Source organism: Gallinula chloropus (genome assembly GCF_964237585.1).
Source record: "Gallinula chloropus genome assembly, chromosome: 1".
Classification (NCBI taxonomy): domain Eukaryota; kingdom Metazoa; phylum Chordata; class Aves; order Gruiformes; family Rallidae; genus Gallinula; species Gallinula chloropus.
The window spans coordinates 68,391,645-68,419,190 of record NC_140085.1 but is presented as its reverse complement, the minus strand read 5'-3'; the positions used below and the strand labels follow the sequence as shown (position 1 = coordinate 68,419,190).

The following is a 27,546-nucleotide window of genomic DNA, read 5'->3' as shown; positions in this document are numbered from 1 at the left end:
CGAGACTGTGATTTGTGTACTCATAGCTCTATTTGTTTTAATGGCAAAATACATTAGTTTACTTCAGATAATCTTGAACCATTTTCTGTATCCTTTCCTTTATTCTTTATCCACATGTCCTTGTGCTACTCCTATGTGCACTGGCACATGCCAACAGGCCTGTGTACTGACACACTCTGTGTTCTGCTTAGGTGCGACATGAAAACAAGTGTGTTGCTCCTGAGAGATGCCCGTGTTTTCACAACGGAAGAGAATACGCCAAGGGAGAGACAGTGACTAACGACTGCAACACCTGGTGAGCCACTGGAAAGACATTTTTCTGTTTTTCTCTAGGGCACCTAACAAGCTTCTGATAAAACTGAGTGTTGTTTGCTTAGAAAAGACCTATTTTCTGTAAAGTCAGGTTTTGAGATGCGGTAACATACATATCGCACACATTCCCTTCACATGTTGCATAAAGATCAGTGCAATACCTGTTGAACTGTGGCTGGTACCTTACAAAGAGGTAGATTATGTGTCTGTGCAGGTCCTCTAATATCTCAAATAAGTGTTCAGTATACTGATATCTTTAAAAAGCAAAAAAAAAAAAAACCCAAACAAAAAAAAAAGAAAAAGAGTTGGTGTTGTCTTCTTAGAAGAAAAGAATAAAGACTGTGTCTTTCACCCACATCCCTATCTATTCTCTTTGGTTCTTGAAAAAGATCTTGCAGGCTCAAAACAAAGCACTGGGCTCTCAGATTTGCATGAAGGGAAGCCTTCAACAACAATTTTGGGAAAGGATTACGGAATTTGCCTGCTGGAGAATTCTTGGTTTCTGCCTGAACAGCATGCTGGCTACACTGGAGAGGTGCTTTGCTTTCCATGTGTGCTTGTGAAAGGAATGGTGGCCCATTCCTGCAGAGCTTCAAGAGTCCATGGCGTAGGGCATCGATCCACCAGCGGTGTGGAAACTGTTCTCTTTGAACTTAGTTTTCAGGATCTATCATATGTTTTACTCAAAATGCCTCTACCCTGATCTGTGGCACCCCTGGGTGCAGTTTCTGTTAGCTTCTGTATGGCTGGGTGCAGTTGGATGGGAGAATCAGCACCATTGCAGAGTAATATGGTTTGGTTTTATTTTTGTGCATTGATTTTTGAGCACCAGTGATGTCAAGTGTTTTATTTTTAAGCTAGTGGGACTGCTCCTAACTAGTGTAAATTAGGTTTGGGCATAAGGTTTTAGAGTTTTATGTGGAAATACTGACCTTTCAGTGTGGTGTTTCATTTTTTAACTTTGCAGCCCCATATTGCATTGAGAATCATGTACTGTATTTACATTTCATCTAGGTAAAAGTGACTCAGCTGAAAAACAGACACAAGGAAAATGTTACAGAAAGAAGAACAGTAAGGTGTAACACTAGGCATTGTGAAATTTGCAACATTCTTTGCAATAGCTAAGCAGTCTTCGTATTTTCAGTCATTCTTATAATCTTCAATCTTAAAATGGTCATAATCATGTTGCTTCGTTCTTCTAACTGCCCTTTTGGTTTTGTTAATGCCATTGTAATTGACATTTCCTCTGCTACATAGAGTTTTCTTCAATATCAGGGTCAAGAAAATGGTAGAAATCATGCATTTTCTCATTGATAAAATGTTCTTCCACTGATTTTAGGTATTTTTCTTGAATGCAGAAGTAAAATTGGAAATAAGGTCCATTCAAATATGTCACTAGAGCTTTTTTGAATGATGTGACTCTGAAAAGCTTCATGATAGTTCTCAGCAAATATCAAGTCAAATGTCATTTAGAAAGTGATATAGGAAATTACTATTGCTTTGAGAATAGGAATTGAGAATCTGCATTTTGGAGGTCAGATCTTCCTTTTCTTTTGTTTTTTCTTTTTGTACTGCTGTTGCAGGAGTTCTCATTCTCACTTGTTCTTAGCCAGATGTGAACACCTGCAAAGGCAATATATGAGCGAGAGGTGTCAGATTTGGCATTTACATTCGACTTGACATATGGGAGACCCTAATTCATGAATAACGGAATGTCTCCAAGTCCAAGCTAGTGGCAAAACTTTTGTTATGTTATGTATTGGGAATTCATTGTAGAACTCAGCAAAAATTTTGGAGTAACATTTATGAAGCAGCACACAGCAGAAATTTTCTAATCTGAATTTTGCTACACCACACACTTTATAATCTGTCTGTACATGTATATGCAAAACCATGGTCCTGCTCTACCTATTAGCAGAGATTTAATAGCACAGGGTGCAATAGGTTTCATGTTACAGAATTTTTTCATTCTTTGAAGAAAATACATTGCACACTATTTATTATAGTGTGAAGTGTTATCAAGATTAAACAATGCTTACGCTTGGGTTAAGGCATTACTAGAGATCTCCGTTCAGTACCCTTTTTTTTTTCTCTGGTTAGCAATTTGATCTTGGGAAAGTACTTCAGGTTTTTTATCCCTGAGATTTTACATCTGTAAAGCAGGGATAGAATTCCCCTTTCTCTGCCTTTATAGAACTTGATTAGAAAATCCCTGGGGCAGTGATGGTGTCCATCTGCATTCATAGAGCATTTTGTGGATGAATGTGTCTCCAACCTCAAGCAAGCTATTGCTTATTAGATTATTAAATAAGGTGTCAGATGTTCTTCTAACTCCCTAAAATTAGTAATGAACAAAAGAGTGAGTAGATTTTATGGTTCATCATCATTGGGGTTTTTTTTTTTTTTGTTTGCTCAGTCTCTTCTGGTTAGCAAATCAGGTTGTTTTCACTGATTGAAAGCATGTGGACATGAAGGGAAAGATCCCCTTTCATACCTCAGCTCCTGTAGCAAAGCTGGTGGTTCATGAGGATGTGTCTGAAAAAGCTCAAGAGGACTGGTGGATGCTCTGCAGTCTCTTTTTATCTCTATTTCTCTGTGTCCCTCTTTCCCTCATTTTATCATAATTGTATTTACCCACTTTAGCTTTATTTAACAGGGCACCACATAAGATTTAGATTACTATGTGTCATAGCAATGAAAGGTTACAAATGTTCTTGGAAACTCTCATAAAGTTAATAATGATTGGCGTTGAAAATGGCTGGTTTGGTGTCATCGTGAAGACTAGGTGCTCTGCTATACCATCATGGCATCACTGGTTTTGTCTGATAATCACAGTGCAGTACAGCTGCTACAGTACTGTGGATATGATCATATCAAGGCCTCATCCCTGTGTCTGATTGGTCTTTAGAATTTCCCTGCCCCTGAAAAAACAAGGGAGTGCCTTGTTTTGCTCTGAATGTCAGGATGTTATCTATTTTTTCTTTTTTTTAGCATACCCTGTGCTTGTCAGGAGCTCTAGAACGTGTCCTCCACAATATCACTTGCAAGATGTACAGAGTCTTGTCTCACATTTCCTGTCGCATAAGCTGAGATTTAGCTTAGAGTTGCGTTTGTATGTTACTAAACTTGAACTTTGCTGAAGGGCAGGCTTTCTGGTTGGATCACTGCAGGAGACTCAGGGGACAGTATATCTCTCTCTGTAGGACATTCCTCAGAAGGTGCATGTATACATGTACCTACATACAGAGAAATAAATTTCTGTCTGCATGTGTGTTCTGTCAGGATGTGATGTAATGTCTCCGATTACTGGGTCAGATAAACTCTCACAAAGAATAAATTTAACTTAAGAATAGACAGATCTCTTTGGAGAAGGGTGGTATTATGCTCAAGTGTGTAATCTGAACAAAACCCACTGGGCAGACTGAATTAAAGTCCTGGTCATTTCATCCCAGAAGTTGATCAGTAGAGCAAATGCATGTATTTTGGCAGCAGTTGGACATTAGGTTTACTACTGTTTTGGCTTTCAATGGGGTAAAAATGGACAGTACTGCAAATATGAACAGCGTTGCTGATATTACACTTCATATTTAACCCATAATGGTCCTTACAGAGTAATCAAACTGTTTTTTTTTTTTAAAGGTTATTCAGAACTGAGCAGGATATCCAAAATAAAATACTAATAGTACTATGAAATATTCTAGCAGGGTCTGTTCAGGCCTCTTTTTGTAATAGAGAAGTTCAAAAAGCATATACTTCTGCATGCAGTTTGTAAGAAAAAGGGAAACACATTCCTTATTTACTTAACATGTTAATGCACTATTTGGATTTATCCACCCAATGTCTACATATCAAATTTATGTTTATGAGAGAGATTGTCATCTTGTGCATGGTAGTGTGACATAGTTATGGAAGTGTATCCATAGAGAAGGATTCTGACAGCCCAGGCATGGGGGCCTCTAAATGTTCCTTCTCAAGGCCAAACACAGAAAGGATCTCCTGAAGACATACCTGAGGACAGATAGCAGCACAGAAAACTGCAGAGGTTCCACACAGAGCTTCAGTTGATGTTTGTGTTAAGATATAGAGGGGAATGATGCTCCTCTTTGCTGTACAGAAGGTTACTCCCTGACCTAAGCCCAGAAAAAAGAGCAGAATAAGGCAAAAATCTTCACATTGTGAGCTCCTCCAGACAGAAATGTTTGCTCTTTCTCTTTGCCTAAAGCACCTTGTATTCTCTTGGCTACTACATACATTGGAAATAGTGATAACACTCATTTTCTGTTTCAGTGAGTGCCGTGGTCGAAAGTGGGAATGCACCAAAAATGTGTGTGATGGCACCTGCACGGTTATTGGTACGGCTCATTATTTGACATTTGATGGATTGAAATACAAGTTTCCAGGAAACTGTCAATACGTATTAGTTCAGGTATGACAAGTTCAGCTGAAGCTGTTCTGATAATATATAAGATGTTTTACGCCAGGAGGGAAATCTGTTTGGATAAATCATGGCAAAGTACTCTTACTATGCCATATGTATAGGAGAGCTTATTAATAGCAGAGCTTATTAATGACTTCAAAGATGCTCTGAGAATTTTGGAGATTGTATTGTTTTATGGAAATAAGTTAGGTTGCTATGTGTCTAGCTGGCAGTCATAAAAGACATGATAGCAGCATGGTACAAAGAGGAACCATACAAATCTCTTCTGTAATGACAAATTGTACCCATAAATCAATCTTTTCTCATTCCCCACTAGTCTCTTGATCTGTAGTGATGGCTGAGACAAGAAGTGTACGGTGAACCTTCTCTAAATGCATCCAAAGCACAGACTCTGCTTGTTCCCTTTGACAAAGCCACTGTTCTGATCCATGCACCAACATATTTGGGGTACATTAACATCCATTTTCTTTGCAGCAAGGAGCAAAGGGGAATAAAGACACGGCGCACTAATATCAACTTACAATTTGTGAGAGCAGTCAGAAATTTGGAGAGTTAAATAAGATTAAAACTCATGTACAGATGCAAATCATTGTCTATTTGAAAATGTGTGTGCAAAAGAAGTAGGATTTATTTGAAAATTTTGTCTAAAACTAGATGAATCCAATTCTAATTGATAACAACAATGTTCTAGTTACAAAGAGTCGTGTTTTGTAGGCTTTTTTCCCCACAAATTATTTTCATGAGGTGCATTCCTCCTTGCATTTCTCCTTGGGCAGGGAAGTGTGATCGACAGGTCCCTGGCTAGGTCTTTAAAATATGCTCCCACCTCTAACACTAGTGAGAGCTATGTGTAAAGGTCTTATGGGCAGTAATAGCATACAGTACTACAGAGCTGCTTAAAATGAAAATGAGATCTGTTTTCTTTGGATGACAAACACAGAGAACTATGGACAGGGTCTTTTTCTTAAAAGAGTGTGTAATGAAAAATCCCCACAAAACCTAAAAGGCCTGATAGTCATGAGCCATCATACAAGTGCAGTATTAACTCTCCATTTATCTCAGAAATATTTGACTTGAAATTACATTAAATGTCGTAATTGCTCCCCAAGAAATAGGTTGACACTATTGTAATTATTGTCATGTATGGGTGGGAAAACCTGGGCATCAAGCATTTTGCTCAAAGCTGTGCAGTGGGTTTCTAACCCTTCTTTATAACAAACTTCCAGGTTTATATTTTTATTTTATCATTAAAGTTGCTGAGTCTTGTTTTCACTGTAAAATCAATTGTGTGTTAAGATGTACGCTGTGACCATTGTACACTCCTAAAATACCAGATACTGTACTAGCATGTATTGTCCCTGCAAAATATGTACGTGTGTGTCTTGCTGGGCCTCAGTCTCAGTCTTTAAGGGGTGGACTGCATGAATATCAGTACAAAGTGCAAAATAAATCAGTATGGCAACAATTGGCATGCCAACATATATCTTACTGGCCACAGAGTATATTTGAGCCTTCCTTTTTTCGCCATCTCTGTGTGTTTTTCAACTGTTCCACATTAATGACTCATTCATTTATTTTCATCTGATAGGATTTCTGCAAGGATGACTCTGGGACATTCCGGATATTAATTTCAAATGAAGGCTGTGGCTTCACTGGAGAAAAGTGCACCAAAAGGGTTATCATTCTGTATGAAAGTGGGGAAATAGAGCTGTTTAATGGAAATGTATGTATGTTTCTGTTACTTTTCTTTCCATTTTTTGGGAAAAAGAATTTCAGCTTTGTAAAATGAGGCATGAACAACCTCATCTTAGTGGTCTAGAAAATTATATAATGAACAGATTATCAGGATTATAATTATCCATTTTGCTCCCAGAGTTATTATGCCATTTTGATCTCTCTGCTTGATGGCAATAAATTTCTGTCAGGTTAAGAATGATCTTCAGTGTGAGCTCATATGAGGAGTGCCCTTTCTAAATATGGGAGATCTAAATCTGTTAAAAGCAAGGTTAAGTCCAAGGAAGACCTAAAAAGTGACTGTCCCATGATTAATAAAGTAGGGCTTCAGACCTAATTTAGCCTTTTGAAGGACTGAGCACTGTCCTTTCCCCTGTTAAATTGTCTGATGGAAAATCCAGATGACTGGATTATTTTTTTAAATTTTTTTCCTGTTTCATATCAACAAACACTGCAGAATTGACCAAGAATCACCACCACATCACCTCCACCTCCTATGTGCCTCCACAGCAGGAAACAAGCTTTCCAAAGGGCAGAGTTCAGCTCCTTGCCTTCGGCTCTGTAACAATTAAGACTGTGTGTTCAAACATTAGAGCTTCAGTGGATTCTAGTGTTTCAGTTGCTCAGTTTTCAGAAGTCCTGTGCTCTGAACTGGCATCTGGACCAGAGATTTGCAAAAATGTTCCCAAGCGAAACATGAAACCACGCTACACTTGCCTTGTTTTGTGTTAACAGTAAAAGCTGAACCAGGTTTTGCATGGCCAGCAAATTGCTGAGTGCTCCTGATGCTTGACAGGAACACACAAGCAATGGCCATTGTTAATAGTGTCTCTGCTGTGCATCTCGACAGCGTATGACCTGTGTAGGCTTTTAGCTACTGGAACATAGGACATACAGGTTGCCCAGCCAGTTCTTGATTTCTGCTATAAAGTATCCCTTACCTGGGGGTGAATAGTAGTGCAGGGATCAGTCTGTAGAGCCAGAGATTTGTTTGAAAGCTTGGGACACAGACTTTCATAAAAGCTGTGGTTCCATTTGAACACCTAAATAAGAGCCAGAAAAGACAGGAGGCATCCAGCAACAGAGGATGCTTGGTTCCTGAGAGAGTATGTCCTTACAAGGACTAGGTCTGTGTCATGAGACTGTCTTCATGACTTTGACTGAATTGTTAGCAGTCTTTCTACAGAATTTAAGGCTCAGTGTAATGTCTAGAGAAGGTTCTCTTAGAAATAACAGCAACCAAAGGAGGGATTAAGGAAAAAACACATGATATGAAGACTAGAGAATTCTCACCCAGTGATGATTTCATATATTCTTTTTCTACAACAATCCTTAGAAGTGAGCAGGAGAATCAAGATTTTTTTTTTTTTTTTGCTGTGAAATGTTTTCAAGCAACATTTTTTTTAAGACGATATTGTTTTTAGAGGAGCTTCTACTTTTAAGTAAATAGGGGTTTAATTGAAATATCTGCATGCTACAGTTCTGGCTCAGGTTAAAAAAAAATAATACTGTGAAATCATCTTTGCTTTTCTGAAACAAGTGAAACCGCCAGTTTTCAAGGTCAAAAGTTTATGACTTCATGGTTGGGCAAAAAGCCTCCATAAACACAGAAATTCTGTAATTTAGGTCGACCTCCCAGTTCAGTTTTGCTCTACTTTGTTTTTTGCCTTAGTTTAAAAAGACAGGGACTACTGTAGATATTTAGAAGATAAGTAACCAAGTGTGACTAGCCTGTATAGCAATACACAGGGCATGGAAGAAGACAAAAAGGCTTCTAGTTCCTAAACCAGTTTATCTTTTAGTGTATTATTCCCCTAAGAACATTGGAGGTCCTCTTTAGGAAATCCTTGGAGGATGACTTCTCTGGAGATAAAGTTTCTGGTAATACCCCAGAGATGAAGAGGATTGAATTACAGTGATGAGCTTTTACTGAACAGAGTAAGAAGAAATAATGGGAAAGAAGTATTTTGCCCTCAGATAGGGAGAGAATGAATGGTTTGTGGGCTTCTTTTTCTCCCTTGCTTTAATCATTATTTGTAGTGATTGAAAGTTTTCATCTGCCTCTTCCACAATTAAACAGTTTTCAGTTAATGCATTAGCAGTGCTTAAAGTAACAGCCATGCCAGACCTTTCTCTCCAAATGTGGTTAATAATCCCATTAGCACTGCCATTGAAAGGGGATTACAGTGTGAAAGAAAGCATTTTAAATTAATCTCTTAAATACTTAGTAGCTGGAGTAGTGAATTTGCAGCCAGATGGAAAGAGAAAGAGGCACACAGGGGAAATGAAAGTCATTGAAAAAACAAGAGACATTGAAAGGAATCTTTCAGGTTTTTTACTGTTGATGTAGCTGGTTGGTAAGAAAGTCCTTCCTGACTTCAGGATCAAGCTCTGGTCCTTCAGTTTACATTACACTTTTACCTAGCCTGCCCTTTTTGATGCTACCTGCCTCAGGAGCACAGAATTGCTGGTTTCCTGAAAAGATTAAAAAAAGCCCAAAACAATGTTTTGTGAACCACTGACCAAATAATTAACTGATTGTTAACTAGGCATACCTTGTCGTCTTTATTACTCCTGCTTCTATTTAACAGTCGTTGTTTTGTGTGTCAGTATTTGTGGTGAGTGTATGTTATAAACTAGGATCATAAGGGGCATTGCCTCATTCAAAATTACAGAAAAGTGATGAGATTGAAATACCATATTTGTCTCCAAATACGCTGTTCAGAAGTGTTGTTTCTAAGGCAATAAATTATCCACCACATCAATTTTTGAGCATAGAGACGAGCTTGTAATGAGGCCCTTACAGATACCTTGCTTACCGTTTAGCAAGTACAGTGTGTAGTGTGGGGGATGTATCTGTTCTCTGGAGAACAGTATGTTTGAACAAACTTGTTAACCTATGAGTATGTGTCCCACCAGAGGAAGTGACCTACATGTTATAGGTGCAAGCTGGAGCATAGGAAGTTCCATATGAACATAAGAAAAAAACCCTTTTCATTGTGAGTGTGACAGCACTGCATCAGGCTCCCTGGTGCGGGGGGAGGGGAGTGTGTTGTGGAGTCTCCTCTGGAGACATTCAAAACCCTCCTGGACATGTTCTTGTGTGACCTAATCTAGGTGATCCTGCTCTGCTGTGTTTGTGTGTGGGGGGGAGTGTGTTGGATTAGATCATCATCTGAGGTCCCTTCTAATCCTCGCATTCTGTGATTCTGTAAATTTGTAATTAAAGACACAGTTGATAGCACAAGATGCTTTTCTTGTTCAGGTAAACATCAAGGTACCTCCTAAAGATGACAGTGATTTAGAAGTAGTGAAGTCTGGCCGTTACTACATCATTTTACTGGGCAAAAGCATCAGCGTGTCCTGGGATCTTGCCATGGGCGTCTCAGTTATCTTAAAAGGCAATTTCCAAGTAAGTGTTTTTTGCTTTACTGCTTATTTGCACTAAAGAATACACTTGCCCTGTCTCTCAGCAATTACTTTTTTTTTAACTGCAGAAATGCTGATAGATTTCCATGGAGTATTAGACATTTGCTTGAATATAAAGGGATTTCTTTTTCAATACCTTAAGGCTTGCTTACTTTCCTGGTAGCTCAACACTAAGGACTAAATTCTGGGTCGCTAGAGATGAACTATGACATACGAGACGAATGCTGTGGTGTCTCAGAATAACCATGCCTTGAGTTATTTCTTTTGTGTTCAAGAAGAGCAGTGTAAGGAGCCAGATTTACTAGTGATGGTATTAGGACAGTTGTCTCCAGAAATCTCCAAATAGACCCAACAGGCAACACTGATTGGATTTTCCACCTTGCTGTCTGGAGTCCTTGGAGACAGACCTGTCCTACTTTCAGCAAAGCAGAAGGGGAATGGGATATAAACTTTCTCTGAGAAAGGCTATGTCTATTTTAGTGAAGTTGGCAAGACCAGGGATAATGCAGTTTTTAAGCCTCGTGCCATTAAAGCACTAAGCTAAAAAGACTTCTTAATAAACCCTAACCCACTCTACAGATGTAAGATTTATGTATTTTGTGTTTCTTTCCCTGCAAGGATCAAGTGTGTGGTCTTTGTGGAAATTTTGATGGAATCCAAAACAATGATTTGACCAGCAGCAATGAACATCTTGAAGTAGATCCAGTTGACTTTGGGAATTCTTGGAAAGTTAATCCATACTGTGCTGATGTTGAAAAGGTGATTACAAATGAACTGTGAAAACTGATTAATACGGGTTACAGTGTCACTGAAGAGCAGGAGAAGAGGTTTGAAAGGATAAAAATAAATAGAAATGAACTCCTTCCCTCAAAATTTAGCCAAATAATATTATTTCTTGAAACATGATAAAAGATTCATTAACTTATTTAAGGCCTCTGCACTGCCAGGCTTCAGTTGAATGTTAAAATAGCCAATCTGTACCATAGAGGCTGTTCATAGAGTTTTCCAGTCCAGATGCTTGAAATCCAGGTATAACTGGAAATCTCATTTTAGAGCTTAATAAAAAAAACCCCACAAAACAAACCAGTTGTAATTTTCTGACAGAGGGAGTTCAGATTAAAATTTTGTGTTTTCCTATCCAAAATTCTATATCCCAAATCCTAGTTTGTCCATTTATGAGCAATTGAATGCCTGGATTAATTTCTATGTGCTTCCTGATGTTTTTTGAAGAGCAGTGAGTTATTTTCATGTAAGAGCATCTTGAACAGAAAAAAACATGATGCAGAAGGGGATATAAGATCTTATTGCCATGCTATCACTGTTTCTGAATTTTGAGGAGGCTACCTGCTCTCTGAAAGTGCTATCTGTGTCCTGGTGTCAGAGATTAGGTGATTTTATACGATACTAATGTTACACATATGAGTATATTTATTTTCTAAATACGGGATTTTAAATGAATGATATTGAATAATAAATTTGCCTTGACCTGGCAAATAATTATGGTGAAAAGTATTTCCAAATCAAAAATTGAAAGGAAACAACTTGTAAACAAGTTGTTTTGACATTTGTAAAATGAAGCATTTCACTCAGAGGATGCTTTTAAGGTTGAAAAATTGATCATGAAAATTCATCTGAATTTTCAGAGACGCAGGAGAAATTAAAGGCCACGAGTATTGTTTCCTGAAGACTGACAGTATTTGCCAGTCTCATGGACCTTCTGTAGAGCTGTGAATGATCATTTTGCAGGTTGGATGTTGGGTACAGTGAGACTTTCTGTCATTGAAATATCTGTATTAAAACTGCGATGTACAAGTAAGAGATGGAGAAAAAATTAGGTGGCCTGCTCTAGTCTGCATTGTGACATGGCAGTATTTGTCCTGACAATTTCCTTTGTCATGAAAAATGTCTAGTGCTAGTGAGTCTCTAATTTGAAGAGTCATAAGGTCCTGAAGTCAAGGCTAATGCAATGTGTGCTTGTCTCTTGCAATATTAAGCCCAACCAGGAACAGACTGTGATGTCTCCGCTGTGTAATGGAAACATACTGAAGCAGGTGATGGTAGAAACGTCATGCAGCATCTTGTCTGGGGATCTTTTTGAAGAATGCAGAAAACTTGTGAGTATTGTCATGCATTTCACAATCTTGAATTCATGATCTGTGCTGACACTGATTATGGCTGAGGAGACTGACAGCACAGAGGACTTAGAGAAGGCTCACTAATTGACATGCTCATCTCTGACTCTGTAGCTGATGCTTCATGGGAAAATGTGGGATACCCCTAGTAAAAAGCTCTAGAATAATGAGCTTGAACATCTGCACTGATTTATGTGGCACCCTAACTCTTAGTGAATGGAGCAGGCAACCTATCTGAAGGTTATATGTGTTCTAGAAAATGAGAGAAATCAGTGAGTGTACCGTGTATTTCTCTTTTGTAGGTGAATCCTGAGCCCTACATAGATGTTTGCATGTATGACACTTGTGCTTGTGAATCTATTGGGGACTGTGCTTGCTTCTGTGATGCTGTAGCAGCCTATGCACATGTCTGTGCACAAAAAGGCGTAGCTGTCCACTGGAGATCACCATCTCTGTGCCGTAAGTACAGGGTAGATGAGGAAGAATTGGGTAAAAATGTTCAATCAGTAAGCTGTTGGCTCAGAAGGAGTGTTGTTATCCAGCTCTGTTCCCACTGATGTCCAGAGAAGTTTGCTTTAATGGTACAGGGCTAGCAGCTAACAGTAACATTTCCTTCCTTTTTTCTATTTATGTTCAGCCTTGTACATGAAAAAACTTCCCTCAATAGGGGGATATAATAGTCCATGGTACAAACAAATGTAGATTAAAAAATGTGGTTTTTTGTTAAATTTTCTTTTTTAAAATTTAAGTTTAAATGATTTTTGCTACTGTTTTTATTGAAGCAAGTATCTCTGATCTAGAGCAATAATTCTGCTATGTGAAAAAAATACTGAAGTGCAAAGAAGTGGCCTGCCCTGGATGTATGTGGCCCACTTGGTGTCAAGTTTGGTGTCATAGTTCAGAGAGGCATGGTGAATGTACTCTGGTTTGATAAGTTTTTTTCCTTCAATTCTTTCACTCTGTAGCACAAAGCTGTGAGTATCTGAATAAACAAGAATTAGATTATCAGTGTGAATGGCGATACAATAGCTGTGGACCAGCTTGTCCTGTAACGTGCCAGCACCCACAGCCTTTGGAGTGCCCTCTGAAGTGTGTGGAAGGATGTCATGTACACTGCCCTGCAGGTAACTCCATATTTTTCTTTCTCTGCTCCTGGTACTTCTGTATTGCTATAGAGTCTTTCTGTCTTCCCTTAAGTGTTCCTACTGCATGAGAAGAGTAGTCCAGAAATATTTGCAGATTGGTAAGGCTGAATAAGACCTAGATGTAGTAACTGAGTCCTTAACAGGCTTTTCACTGCAGTTTCTTATTGTGTAATGAGGCAGGTGGTTAGGCATCCTAGTTTGAGTTTGTGAAAAGAGCACAGTGTGTGGAGGGCATGATGTGGTGCCTAAAAGAGAAGAATGGAATAATTCCAGCAGAAACAAGAGAGGATGGGAACAGGCTGACAAGAAAGGAAGATAGGAGGAGTAGGGGTTGTGTAGCAACAGAAGTGGTTGACAGCGTGGTTAAAGTAGGGTATGAATTTGTGCTGGACACTCCTAAAATACTCTCCTTCAAAGCAACAAGTGCAGAAAGGGAAATCCACTGCCTTGACTTGCTTGCTACCTTTCAAGGCTTATGCTCCTGAGAGTGCCCAGCAGGCATCCCTCCTGTGAGCCTGACCTTTTGGCTTAACTGTCCACATCAACTGTCTTTTAGAAGGTGGAAAGGATGAAGTATGGGGAGGGGAGAGGAAAGAGAAACAGAAAGGGAAGGAATGAAAGGTGAGCAAGAATTCAAAAGGAGAGTGGAAACTGAGATGAATTATCTCCTAAGGGCAGAGCAAGTAGACATGAAGGCAAAGAAGGTAGGTATTTCAGGACCGAAAATAACTGTTCTGAGTCCTGATATTACTGATCAAAGTGAGGTATGGGATACTGGGAGAAATAAAAAATATACCGTTAAAGTGGAAAATGCCATTTTCTCCTGTCATCTTGAATGCTTTTTTCTAAAGAAATATTCACCTTCTGTACGACACTGGATGTTGAAGGTTACATATTGGGTTAAGTACCCTCAATATCTAAATAAGTTGGCTGTGGAGGAAAGAAATACTTCTCAGTGTCAAACCATCATTGACTATAACACAGGCAGAGTATTCAGAATTTTTGAGCCCAACTGAGACTTGTCATGTTGGGTTTGTTGTTTTTTTTTTTTTGTGGCAGGGTAAACACAATGATTACTTTTGTAATTAATCAAGTTTGGTATCTTTATACTATTGTTCTATTTCAAAACAGGGAAAATACTTGATGAACTGTCCCTGGATTGCATCAGTCCAGAAGACTGTCCTGTGTGTGAAGTTGGACATGTCAAGATCCCGCATGGAAGGAGAATAGTGTTGAATGGAGATGATCCACAGCACTGTCAATCTTGGTATGATGGGTTTATGCAGTGAAATAATATGCCTGTTGAGTAGGATGATGGGAGCCAGATGAAGCACATCCACATGAATAAATTGTTAAGTTTTTAATTATGCTGCTGAAGATGAAGCTTGGAAAATATCCATAGAAAATATTCTATGTCAATATCCCTTCACATGCAATCTGAAAGTGAAGCTTTTCAGTGATGGTTTGGATTATTGGATATCAGTGAATTTAAAGAAGTGAAATTCATACATTCTTTTCAAAAAAGTCCCTTTCCCATGTGAAGGTGGCTGCACTGACTTCAGATGTTTCACATCTTTTTGTGTGAGGTGTGATTCAACAGTACTAAGCCATCAGGCTCTTGCTTTCTGCCAGTACTTAAAAAAATTCTACATGCAGTGCAAGATCTGAACTTGTGCTCAGTCTGGAACTCCCCGAGATTATTATTGGTTGGAACTGTGTACTATTTTTGGAAAACCAATTTCCCCAAGATTTGAAGATGATATCCTGGGGCCTGATCCTGCACGTCTGCATTTCCAAATGTGGTTGAATTATAAGAAGGGTACACAGAGCTGTGCACCAGGGCCTTCAGTTGCAGTGTGGCAGAGATTATTTTAATACTTTTTTCTGTGGCATGTTACACTGCGGCCTGTAGTATCTGAAAGGTTTGGCATTCTCTGGATGGCTAGACCCTTGATGGATACTTGCACTAGTCACTCACAACTCTGTGAATACAAGAGAGTTTTCCATCTTGTAATTTGACCATATTTAATAGAAACTGAGTTGTAAAAATGCAGCGGCTATTAGCCCAGTCTAACACCTTAGCTCTAAACTCTCTGAACCTTACAGAAGCTCTGAATGGGTATGAATTTTGAATTCCTGGCCTCTTGCCGGAGCTAGCACACGTCTGTGCTATAAACCCAAGGCATGAAACTGTTAGGCCAATCAATTTATGTTTTTTTTTAAACAGCATACATAAAGAACCTTGAATTCCATCAAAAGGTCAAGAAACAGTCTTAATAAATGACTCTCTGTTCCCTAATTTTTGTAATCCTTAATAATAATTTATCTTCAATGTTGATACACTGGCCACTGCTCACAAAAGATTTCAGAACATTAGGAAAACTTACCTCACTAGGGAAACATCCTTTTGCATAGCTGTCACCTAATTTAGATGCCTACACCATCTGTACAAACAATAGAAAATATTGCATAAAAATGAATTTTATAGCAGATATCCAAAGGAAATTGGAAACTAGAAGGGGCTTGTTCATAGTAGGATTAAAATAATAAATCTTCTGTTGCTGTACATTAATGCCAAATGTAGTTGTGCATTCTTCAATTAGAAAGATACTAAAAGCAGCTTGAAAAGGGCATGGTGCTAGGAGAATTTAAACTAAGGTGCCACACGTAATGTGAAATATTTTCCTGGAAAATTGCACCTTCTTCCAGTATTGACTTGTTTAGTTTGTGCATCCTGGGTTTTCTCTGGCAGTGAAAACAAGCATTTTTTTGGTCCTTCCTCTTTCATCAACTTTTCCGATTCTGTTTCTTGGACTGTCCAATAAGACATGACAAATACACTGGCCGTGTCTGTACCACTTTGTGCATGAGTACAGTCCTGTTCTTCACTCTGGTAAGTGAAGAGAATCACACAACCAGAAATTAGCAGGGCATTAAATGTTAAAGCCTTATTGAAGATAGGAAGAGATTAATTATAAAGAAGTTCCTAAATGATGGAGGGTGACAGAGGTGAAAATTCTCCTCGGAGCATGGAAGGATGAACACTGGAAAAGGCAGAAATAGGAGGAAAAGAAAAATGGGAGCTGAGATGGAAAGAGGAAGAGAGAAATGACTAATGGAGGTGAGTGAAAATGTCAAGGGAAGACAAATAGGAAAAAAAGAGAACAGCTATAGATGAAATAAATCATTTGATATGAGAAAAAGATCTGAAGGACCTGAAACAGAGAACGTGGTAACATTTGTCTATCTCTTTTTTTTTTTTTTTTGTTTTGTTTTTATTTTTTTTTAAATGTGCTAAAGCTGTATTCATAGCAAAATGAAGTCAGGGAAAGAAAAGGTAAGGCAGGCACTTTAGAGGCAGAAAATAGAGGGCTGTTTGTTGTTCTCACTAAGATTAAAATTTAGGTAAACCTGAACTTCCTTACAAAGTCTGCTAGGTGATGTCTGAGCTAAAAGCATGTTTCCTGCTCTGGGATTTTATGTTGTCATATGTTCCCTGGATATAAACAACTAGGCATGAACATTTAGGATTTAGCTGGACAATACCTCGTGGGGAGTTGTGGAGAGATGGGGAGGAGACAAAAACCCTGCACATCATGTTTTGGTTTTGAAATATTTAACTGTTTCTGTATGGACATTATTTTAGTTACATGTGGGTGATGTGTGGTTATAAGCATTGATTATTTTACAGTTAAATTTGGTGATTTTTGTAGCCTGTGTGAAGGGAAGAACTTAACCTGTGTAGCCTGTGAACCAGTGGACACCCTAACGCCAACGACACCTGTTCCAGAGGAGGACATTGAACTACCACCCAGTGAATACTCATGCAGCAAGATGATGGACTTGGCCTTCCTAATAGATGGGTCCAATAAACTGTCAGAGGAGGATTTTGAACAGCTGAAGGCTTTCATTACTGGCATGATGAAGAAACTCCACATCTCGCAGAAGAAAATCCGTGTGTCAATTCTGGTGTATAGGGCTGGCCCCACAATCTATCTTGGCCTTAAAGATATCAAAACACAGTCCCAGATGAGAAAAATTGTTCAAAACATAAAATACACAGGTGATGAAGTAGCATCCGCTGCTGAAGTCCTCAAGTACACTGTGTTTCATGTGTTTGGAAAAGCAGAAAGGACCAATGCTGCCAGAATTGCAGTGCTATTTATAGCAAGCAGGTCTCCAGGAAAACTTCGCAACATCCTCACAGCTTTGAAGAATAAAAAAATTGCAGTAATGCCTGTGGGGATTGGACCACATGTCAGTGTGGAACAAATCAGGTTCATTGAAAAGCAGTCACCAGATAATAGAGGCTTCCTAATGAATAACGCGTTAGAGTTAATGGATAACAGTGATCTCATCATTGATCATCTGTGTGATCTTGGACCTGAAGAAAGTCCTCTGTTACAATCTACTCCCACTCCAACAAGATCCAGTGTCTTACTTCACTCTTGGAGTCAACCAACACTACCCTCCTTTTCAGAAAAGCCCACCCACAAAAGGCTGGACATTGCTTTTATTGTGGAAGGATCTGACAGCGTAGGGGAGGAAAATTTCAACATTGTCAAGCAGTTCCTTGAGAGAGTGATCACAGGAATGAATGTAGGACAGGAAGATATTCATGTTACAGTCATGCAGTATGCAGACACTGTCACTCTGGAGTATTCATTTACGGAAATACAGTCAAAGGAAAGTATTCTTGAGAAGGTGAGGAGCATACCCTACCAAGGAGGAAAAGCTACCAACACTGGGAATGCCCTCGATTATATTTCCAAACACACATTTACATCAGTGAATGGGGGCAGGCAAGATGTTCCTCACCTGGTATATATGGTGTCATCCAGCCCTTCCACTGATGTGATAACACGGCCTCCAAGGAGCATAAATGTCATTCCCATAGGCATAACCCCCAATGCAAATATTCAAGAGCTCAGAAAGATCAGTCAGCCTAATAACCCAATAATTTTGCATAGTTATAACACACTTATACAAGAAGCACCTGAATTAGTGCTGCAGTCGTGCTGTTCTCATAAACTTTGGACAGAAATTTCAGGTAAATTTGGATGTATTTTTTTGTCTAATTCCCTCTTTCCTCTTTCCTGTTTCCTCCATTTTCCCTTCATGTCACTGAAATTTGAAGAGGGTTCTCATATCTCATTTGCTACCTTGCCCAAACGTCAAGGAAGGACCATGTATTTTCACTGGAGCCTGAGGATGCTTCCACATGTCAGCTGTACTGAGCACAGATCTGCAGCCAGCCTTCTGGTGGCTCCATTTGTCAGTACAGTAGCTTTCAGAGAGGTTAGAAGGTGGCAGAAGAAAAAAAAAGTTACTCTTATCTGCCTGCCTCAAGAAACTTAAAATTTATACTTCTTTCCTGAAGAGACTTCATTGTATTTCTTTTTTTTTTTTTCTTTTTTTTTTTGTGGGTGGGTGTTTTGTGGGTTTTTTTGTTTTGTTGCTGTTGGGGCTTTATTGTTGTTTTGATTTGGTTTGGGTTTTTTTTTTTATTTGCTGTAGGTTTTATTGTAGTCCCCTGAGAGTAAGATAGCATTAGTAGAAAAGCAGGAATTTAAAAACCTTGTATCCCACTGATCATAAATCACTTATTATTTCAACTGATCAATATCCAGCTTTGTTTTCCAAAAATGCAGGTGTATCTGTCCTTTCTGATCCTACTAGTAGATCAACAGATGCTACTTCTGGTTATCATGCATACATAACACTTTTTTTTTTCCTCCCAACTCAGAATTGTGCAACAAACCAATGGACATCATGTTTCTCCTGGATGGAAGTTCCAATATTGGAGCATCAGAGTTTGAGGAAATGAAAAGCTTTGTACAGGCATTTATTAGAAATGTTGAGATCAGTATGTATCTGTCTTTTAACTCGAACACATAAAGATATTTTCTATTCTTTTGCTTATGCAGTACAAAACATCTTCTCAGTATAAGTTTTTAAAATATTTGGTTTTAAATTACTCATTCCAGTCCCTCAAAAAATTAAAGTTTCTGTTGAGAACATCAGGCTAATAAAGCTTTGGGTTTGGCTGCAGTTCAGTTTCCTCCCAAACCAAGCTGTTCTGGTTCAGATGAATGCAGATTGGACATCCAATTCAGGGAACTGTGTGATGAGGAATAATTAAGACAGAAACTCCAATGAGTGCTTTCCTTTATATTGTACTGGACATGACAAGTGTATGTCTCAAACAGGCGAAGAAGTCCCTGTCACAGGATGGAGATTTAAAGAAACTATTATTCTGTGGCAGAAAAGTAAAAAATACTTGTCTGGTTTTGGTTCATTTCTGGATTAGGTTCAACAGACTTGAACATAGTAGTTCAAGTTCAGTCCTGATTCAAGTAGGAATGGATAACTCAGAGAGGTTTTGGTTCAGGTTTGGCTTGACTGAAAGGGTTTGCTCTTTGGAATTGGCATTTCTGGTTTTCACCAGCACTTTTTGGCTAACCAAGGGTGCTGGAACTGATTTTTAAACATTTATTTCCTGACCCATGTTGAACGAGAGAGACTATTTGTGAGAGCCAGACCCACTGAGCTTGCAGAGCATGTACTGATGGGAGGTACACGCCTGTAGTTACGTCATTCAGCACAGATATTATCAGTGCAGCTGCCCTGGCAGAATGCCATATATCCTGCATCGACATGAAGGGACCATGTGTCATATGTAGTAAATTATGACATTGTGTGCAGGGGATGCACCAGATTCTGTGTTTTCTCATTAATATTTGTTTTAATAAGCATGGATTTTTGATCAGAATTGTACCCTTTCAATTCCACATTCAACCATTTCAGTGGACCATGGAACAAAACAGCAACAGCTGTTGCTTTTGTTGGTGTTTTGCCACTGGGTGTTGACGTGTTTGAATTATACCTGTGCTTCCACAAGTGGTGATTACCAGCACTTGTGCTAATTAGAGAGCTCATTTTTTTTTAGAGATCCTACATGGAATATACTCTGTTTCTGAAAACTGTGCAGATACAAGATCTAGAGAAGCGAACCAAGTGAAATGGTGGGGTGAAGTGGCAAGGGGGTTGGACTAGATGATCTTTTGAGGTCCCTTCCAACTCCTAATGTTCTGTGAAATAAACACAAACTAAACAAGAAAATAACAATTTATTTTAGCCTAGCTGTTTTCCTTATCTTTGAATCCTGTAACAGCAAATGGTACATCATGAACAACAGGATAATAATAATAATAATGTAGTAATAAAATGACTCCTCACTTTATGGCCTTGATTTTAAAATTTTTAAGACAACCATGGAAAAATTCTAAAGTGTAGTGGATCAATTTAGAGCTGCAACATGTGGGTACATGAAATCACAATTATTAACAACTTAATTCATAGAAGTTTTAGAAAGCATGGATAAAGAATAATGTGCTATATACAAAAAGTATCTTCAGTATAGAGTAGAAGTTCTTTTAAGATCTTGAAGAGCAGTATATATCATTATAAACAATGTATTTCCCAGTTGAATTCTTATTTATCCTTCTTATGTCTTATATATTAACTGTATACGTCAACCCTTGGTTAATAGTTTTATTCATACTTCCTACATGAGGTATAACAGAAGTGGGATGTCAGAGAGTAGAACTTTGCATTTCTCTTCATTCCCCCTTGCAGGTCATGCTCCCTGGGTGCATTATGTCCCATGCTGCAGCTGATGCATGTGGCTCAATTGATGTATGACAGAGGGAAATTTGCATGAAATGTTGCCATCTTGGGAGCTTGGTCTGTCAGATAAAGGGAATGTCAAACTATCACTGGTGCAAAACAATGTGCACATAACAAAAGAAGTGATGTTTAGACAATTTTAAAACAGATAAAGAATATTTGGAGATGAATAAAGTTAAATCCTCCAATCATAGTGAAATTGATCTGAGATAAAATGCTGCATGCTGATTCCTGACAGAAAAGCAACTGCTTCCAGCAGTTCTTGCATTTTTATTCACCTAGGAGTAGTTCAGTTTTGATCTTTTTGATAGAAAATGCAACTTTCATACTGTGATAGAAAATTACCATCTAGTTGTGCTTAATGTAAAATGCAACCGTAATGTTCTTCAGATTCATTTTAAGACATTCATATGCATTGCTTAAAATCTTTATTTTCTGCTTTCTGCTTCAGGTAATACTTCAATTCATGTGTCAGTTCTCCAGTATGCCAGGGAAAATAATCTAGAAATTTCATGGAACGTGCCTCAGGAAAGCAAAAAGCTTGTAGAGATGGTGCAGTCAATTCAACAAAGGGAGCAGGGTCCTACCAGACTAGGTGAGTGATTATGTTGGATGTTGATTTTTAAAGAAGAGGGACCACCCCCACCCTCCCCCCTCAAATGCTAAATATAGCTTGGCCTCAATTACCAGTTTATGTCAGTGCTGTCGTGATAGTGTTCTGCAGTAGAACTCTCAGGTTTTTTTAGTTCACTCATATCTTTACTATATGTACATTTCTTGGTAAAGGTTCAATTTTCTCTATTAAAATGTACCGGTAGGTTACTCAAATTAGCATTTATCTTAATGTGTTTCAGAAAGAAGACCAATTTCTTTTTAGCCTTGAAGTAATTCTCAGGATTTGCATTCATTATCTTTCAAGCAAGCAAAACATAGTTAAGCAGTGAAGACTTTGATCATTAACCTTTCAGCATCAATTAGTTGATTAGACATTTGGCAGCAGAACTGCTTATGCTGACTTCAATAGGTGCCCTTGCCAGATGTTTGTTACTCTGTGCTGAGCCAGTGTAACCAATCTGGTTGAAAAATAACTTAGTAAAACAGTAGTTACATTCTGGCCAGTCCAGTTTCCCTCATGCAAGTTGCCGTGCTGGTCTCACAAAGACTTGGGCTGGTACAAGGCTAGGGTGCCAGAGAGCAAGGATTGCGTAAGGTGGCACCTCAGCTGAAGAGTTACTAGTGAAACATCATCTTCAGTTCCAGAAATCTGCATCCTGAAAAACATATCCACCTCAATTTCCATGTGCTAAAACACAACACAGATTTCCCACCGGGTCTGTGGAAATTCAGTGCACGCACATGTATCGGTTGTAGGGTTCAGTAAAAAAAATGATTCTCCTATAGCATATCTGATCTTTCACAAGATACCCTGAGAATTTTGTTCTTCTGGACTGGAACCACGTTTGCTCTGGCAGCCGCCTAGCATTAGGGTCCTATAAGAGTTGAGGAGTACATGGATTTTTAGGGTCTTTGGCCTACTTCAGACTGTAAAGAGTTATTGGTACAGAAAAGTGAGAAATAAAACTTGACTTCCATAGTTCGCAGGAGGATTAGCCATGATTGCTTTCTCAGCCTGGAGAAATAAAAATACCAGATGGCTGATGAGACTTCTATAGGCTCGTTGTGGGATAAATTGTTACGTACAAATAGATAAGTTTCATGAAGCCTTCCATGTAATGTGTGTAGTAAGCCACACTGAACTGCAGGAGAAACAGAGAAAACATGGCCTTTGGGAAATGAAAGGGGAGAGGCAGCTACATGACATACTCGTTAGTGATTTGTTTATGTCTCATTGGAAAATGCTCAGAGACCACAACGAGGGATGGGGTATAATGAACCAAAATGGAATAGAGTAGAAGTAGTTCCTCCCAAATGAAGTAATGAAAGTAAGTCACTGTGGTCCTGTCCTGCACCTTGTAATGTGTGTGAATCCGGCTGATTGTGTAGGAGACTTGGCATCCATGGGAAATGCACGGTCATTCGTGTTGTTCTGTCTGTGTTCGGGTCTCTGGAAATGCAGAGGCTGCTTAAAAAATGTACATGGCTCTGTCTGTATGTTGCAGTTCCCTAGGCAGCTTTGGAAATCTTTTCTTGCCTCTGGAGGACTTGATCAGGGTTTACCTATCAAAAAAATAGTGTTACTGTCAGACCAGTGCTGTTTCTTTTCATTTGTGCTTGCTCTCCTATGGCAGAAACGTGATTCTATGTAATCATTCAGTTTTTGCTGCTACAAATCATCCCATTCTGGTCAAAAAAGCTATGCATGCAGAGAGCAACAGTAGGCTCTATTGCAATCGCTGTGAAGGTTTTATTGCAGAAAGCATTCACTTTTCTGTTTAATTATAAGGAAACTGCAGGAGAGAGATGGCATTTTATTAGAGTGAAGTAATGAAAAAACTGAGTATTTGAGGATGTAAGCAGAACAAAATAAAGAAGCTTATACCACAAAGCTTTCATATGCTTATGCAGAAAGATAACATTAATTTTTGGGTCAGGTAACCAATTGAGAGACAGCCCTGGGGGATTGCATACAACTTCACCTAAGAAAGAACTAAAAAAGAATCAAAGCTAACTGCAAGTAATGGCTACCTGTATAAGCCTTCATTCAGCCATAAGCGATGTATGCAAGAGAACTGAGATCTCATAAACATGCCTCTGTTCAGCATTCATGTATTTTATTGAAGTGTCATAGGGAGCACAATAAGCAGTCCCTGCATTAGTTATAAACTAATGCTTTTTTAAAACTATGATTTTGATTGCTTATACCTTTACTAAAAGCTCATTTAAGTCTGTGTTTTCCATGCTCACTTCCTGTCTCAAAGTCAAAATTTAGAGGAAATATGATCTACGTGACTCATCTGTATTTATAGCATTGTTAAGGAAATGTACGTCGGGGTGTTATCTCCCTCCCTCCCTTTTGCCCACAACAATTTAGGAAAAAATCTTAAATCTGAAACTTTCTATAGTTATTAACATAGATGAATAACAGCATTGATCTTTGTGTCTCATGATTAAGATATTTTAAATGGTATACAATTCCCCTGTGGTTTAGGAAGTAGAAGCCCACCATAGCACTTCTAAGGGCTTGCATCTGCTGACTGATGGAGGTCTTCCTCCCTTGCTTCTTCTGCTACTGTTTCCTAATAGGTTTTGTTAGTTCCTTCCTGCAGCTTGCTTTGGGTACCTACTAGTCTCTTCCCTGAGCGTTCATTGTCCTAGCAGGGGGTCATTTGTCTTTTTTCTTGGGGTCTTTTAGTTCATTTCTTAAAAGGTTTGTGAGTGGATTGTGGTCAGCTCAGGGTCATCACAACCCCTTGTTGGTAAGAGAAATGCAGGATTTGCATTTGGGTGGGGCTTTGGGAAGCCTGGTCTAGTGGAAGGTGTCCCTGCCCATTGCAGGATTGGAACTAGATGATCTATGAGGTCTCTTCCAACCCAAAACACCAAATAATTTAATGTGTAGTCAAGATCTTAAATTAAAATTTAAATACCAGCTTCAGGATTATTGTCGCTGAGGGTTATTCCTGATTAAACAAGTCTTTGGTTAAATAGAGGCAGTCTGGACTATCCTCCGGCTTTTATCCCATGGCTTTTTCTTCTATTTCTTCAGGTCCTGAGGAGCTTCTTTCCCAGGCAGCTTTTGGTACTTGTGGGTGATTAAGATCTCTTTTGGTCAAGATGTTGCAGAAGTGTTAGCAAAACCACTGAGGCCACTTAAGGCACGGATTCACAAGTTCCGGACAGGAACCTCTGCCTAGCTGGAATCCCCTGTCTGTCACAACTCCACAGACTCTCATGGGGGCTTTACATTTTATTCCCCATTCCAGACAAAATTAAAGAAAATAATTGCAAAGGTTGCTTTTAAGCAATTTCTGCTTTCCCTGAGGCACCCACCAAACCATTAAATGTCTGTGTGTTGTTTTATTTTCCTCCAGATTGGCTTATCCTGGGATGAATCTTCTTTTTTTTTTTTTATTCTTGGATGTATTTCAAACATTTTTGGGGCACCTTGTGCTCTTTCAGTTAATTCCACAATGTTCATAATTGCTCCCAATCTAGTATCTGTGATTCAGATTAGCATGCTTTTTTACACATTTTTCCTCCTTTATCCAAATCATTAATGAAATTATTCAGTAAGGAAGAATCTAATGTAATTCCCTGTAGACTCTCAGTAAACACCTCCAATCCTACTCATCAAACTGTCTTTTGTCCCTGCAGCTTGTTTATGTCCTTTTAGTCAGCTTTCAGTCCTCCTTGCAGGAACCTTTATACGAACCATTCTGAGTTATTACTTAAAATATGACTCTGGCTTGTATGTACATCAGGTAATAATAAAAAAATTACTAAAAAAATTGTCCTGCTAAATAGCCCTTATTGAATATTCTGGTTTAAGGAGACAAGGAAAAGGTTCTTAGAAAGACTTTTCTAAGTCAGATTTTTGGCATTAAATATCCGTAGTCTTAGCTGAGGGAAGACTATGTATAGTGGTACCATCCCTTCTCCAATTTTTTTCCTGCATCTTTGTAGGACATCTGCTGTTTTTGCTTTAATATTCCTAACATGACTTTTTTTTTGTTCTTTCTGTTGTAGTCAGGAGAGTAACATCTCTGAAAGATGGGGAGAAGGTGCTGTGCTGTGGTGGCAGCCTTTGAAATGGCTGACCTGCCCTTTCTAGACTGGTCTATGTAGATCAGTGTGGTCTTTTTACTTTTTTCCATGGACATGCCCAATGATTAACAGTCATAGCTGACTAACTGGGCTGAGAAGCTGCTGGGGGCTCAGTGATCCTGCAAGCTGTGTCCTGGTTTTGGTCAGGATGGAGTTAACTTCTTTTGGTTTCTTGGTTTTGGGTTATTATTTGCCCCTTCCTTTTCCCTTACCCCCCCCCCCCCCCCCCCCCCCCCACACACACACACACTTCTCCCCCTCCTCTTTTCCTTTAAAGAGCAGGCAGCTGCATGGATCTCTGCTCTCAGACGGGGTAAAACCATGACACTATGCTTTTTGTAAATGTTCAGATGATAACATTTGGGAAGGGTCTATGTGTGCGTATGCACATTTGAAATCAATCATGGCAAGACCAACATTGTGTTGTGTTAGGCCATAGCACAAGAGGGAGCAGCAGGATCTCAAGGGCAGATGACCAGATATGCATTCCCCATGGTGTCTGCTGCCTTTGGGAGCAGATTTTTTTTTTTTACTGCAAGACATGCTGCTCTGTTGTTCTACTATATGGAATGAAGGCTTTTGGCTTTGAGACTACTACCTTGATTTCTTATGGGTTGTATGTTTAATGCCTAAGATACTTGTGAGTATAGAAGTCATTCTGCTTCCAAAGTCTATTTATTCATTTGTTGCCTATTTGTTGCCCTACCACCTTTTTTTTTTTTAATAGCACATAGTATATGTGAGAACCTTAAATCATTTGTACCAATAACACCTGAGACTAACATAATTTACTCCCATGTTCATGTCCTGGTTCTGGCGAGGCCAGAGTCAACCTCATCAGGCAGCCAGCACAGGTGAGCTGACTTAGGCCAGGTGAGCTGAGATAGCCCGGGCTCTTTTCCATACCACCTGACACCACTCCCCCATAAAAGGGACTGGTTGGGGAGAAGCAGGGGTTCTGTGCCTCTAGGACAGCCTGAGTGTGGCCAGGGCATTGGGTTGGTCAGTCCTTGTCGTGTAGCACTCTGTAATTGTTGGTCAGTACTCTGTGTTATCACTGGGTGTGAGTGTAATTGGCTGTTACTGTTCTATATTCACAAATATTCTATATTTTGTCAGTAACCTATCCTTGTCCCAACCCACAGAGGCTCTCTCTGTTTCTCCTCAGGGAATGAGCTAGCATCATGTGGTGCTCAGCCACTGTTTGGGTCTAAACCACCACAGTTCATTATGTGGGAACATGTTGGCTGCTAGTCCAGGCTTAGGGTCACATGCAGGTACAGAGAATGTCCTTCAGTACGTGCAAACCATAAAGCCCATGGCAAACTTCCCATTCACTTCACTGAGACTTACGTGATACCCCTTTGTCAATGATAGCAAATGATGTTTTGGCCACTGTGAGATTCTCTTTAAAGAAAAAAAAAAAAAAATCTTGTTGTTTTATGAAGCAGGATTTTGTTTATTTTCCTGTTAGCATTTGGATTTTCTCTAGGGTCCATCACTGAAATAAACCGCTGATGGTGTGGTCCCACAGAGCTAAGTGGATTTAATAGCTAGCTGCTACAGAAGGGTCTGGCCCCAGCCTCCTGACAGCTCACTGATGTGCACTTTCACTGCCTTCCTTCTGCAGGAAGGGGCATGCATTGGGCTTTGTGAGCTGAGCCAAAGGGTCGAAGTGGATAAAAACAATGTTGTTTTGGGTTTTTTTAAACAGTTATTTTTCAGACATGGTGAGTAGCCCAAGGTAGCTGCTTGGCCAGGTGGGCAGCAGTGTTGACTGAAGGGGGCTAGAAGGGCATGCATGCCCAGCTGGTGCATCTAGGAGAGGAGACCCTTCCTTCTGCCAGCAGCTTGCTATGACACTCATAGAGCTGGAGATGCATTTGCAATGTATACAGATATGTCAGAATAAGCTGTAGTGGTGCCAGCAGCAGCAATGGCC

The 27,546-nt window shown here is 39.2% G+C and overlaps 1 protein-coding gene across 1 annotated transcript in view; it reads left to right on the top strand.

Moving 5' to 3' along the window:
- VWF (von Willebrand factor) overlaps positions 1 to 27,546 on the top strand; it is a 138,317-nt gene that overhangs the window by 55,247 nt on the left and 55,524 nt on the right. Inside the window, exons 19-30 of the mRNA XM_084270626.1 lie at positions 192 to 295; positions 4,600 to 4,738; positions 6,339 to 6,473; positions 9,750 to 9,896; positions 10,532 to 10,672; positions 11,908 to 12,027; positions 12,348 to 12,504; positions 13,011 to 13,169; positions 14,322 to 14,457; positions 16,904 to 18,240; positions 18,937 to 19,056; positions 21,331 to 21,474. Of these exons, the coding sequence (XP_084126752.1) occupies positions 192 to 295; positions 4,600 to 4,738; positions 6,339 to 6,473; positions 9,750 to 9,896; positions 10,532 to 10,672; positions 11,908 to 12,027; positions 12,348 to 12,504; positions 13,011 to 13,169; positions 14,322 to 14,457; positions 16,904 to 18,240; positions 18,937 to 19,056; positions 21,331 to 21,474 (2,839 nt within the window). The remainder of the gene's footprint in view (positions 1 to 191; positions 296 to 4,599; positions 4,739 to 6,338; positions 6,474 to 9,749; positions 9,897 to 10,531; positions 10,673 to 11,907; positions 12,028 to 12,347; positions 12,505 to 13,010; positions 13,170 to 14,321; positions 14,458 to 16,903; positions 18,241 to 18,936; positions 19,057 to 21,330; positions 21,475 to 27,546) is intronic.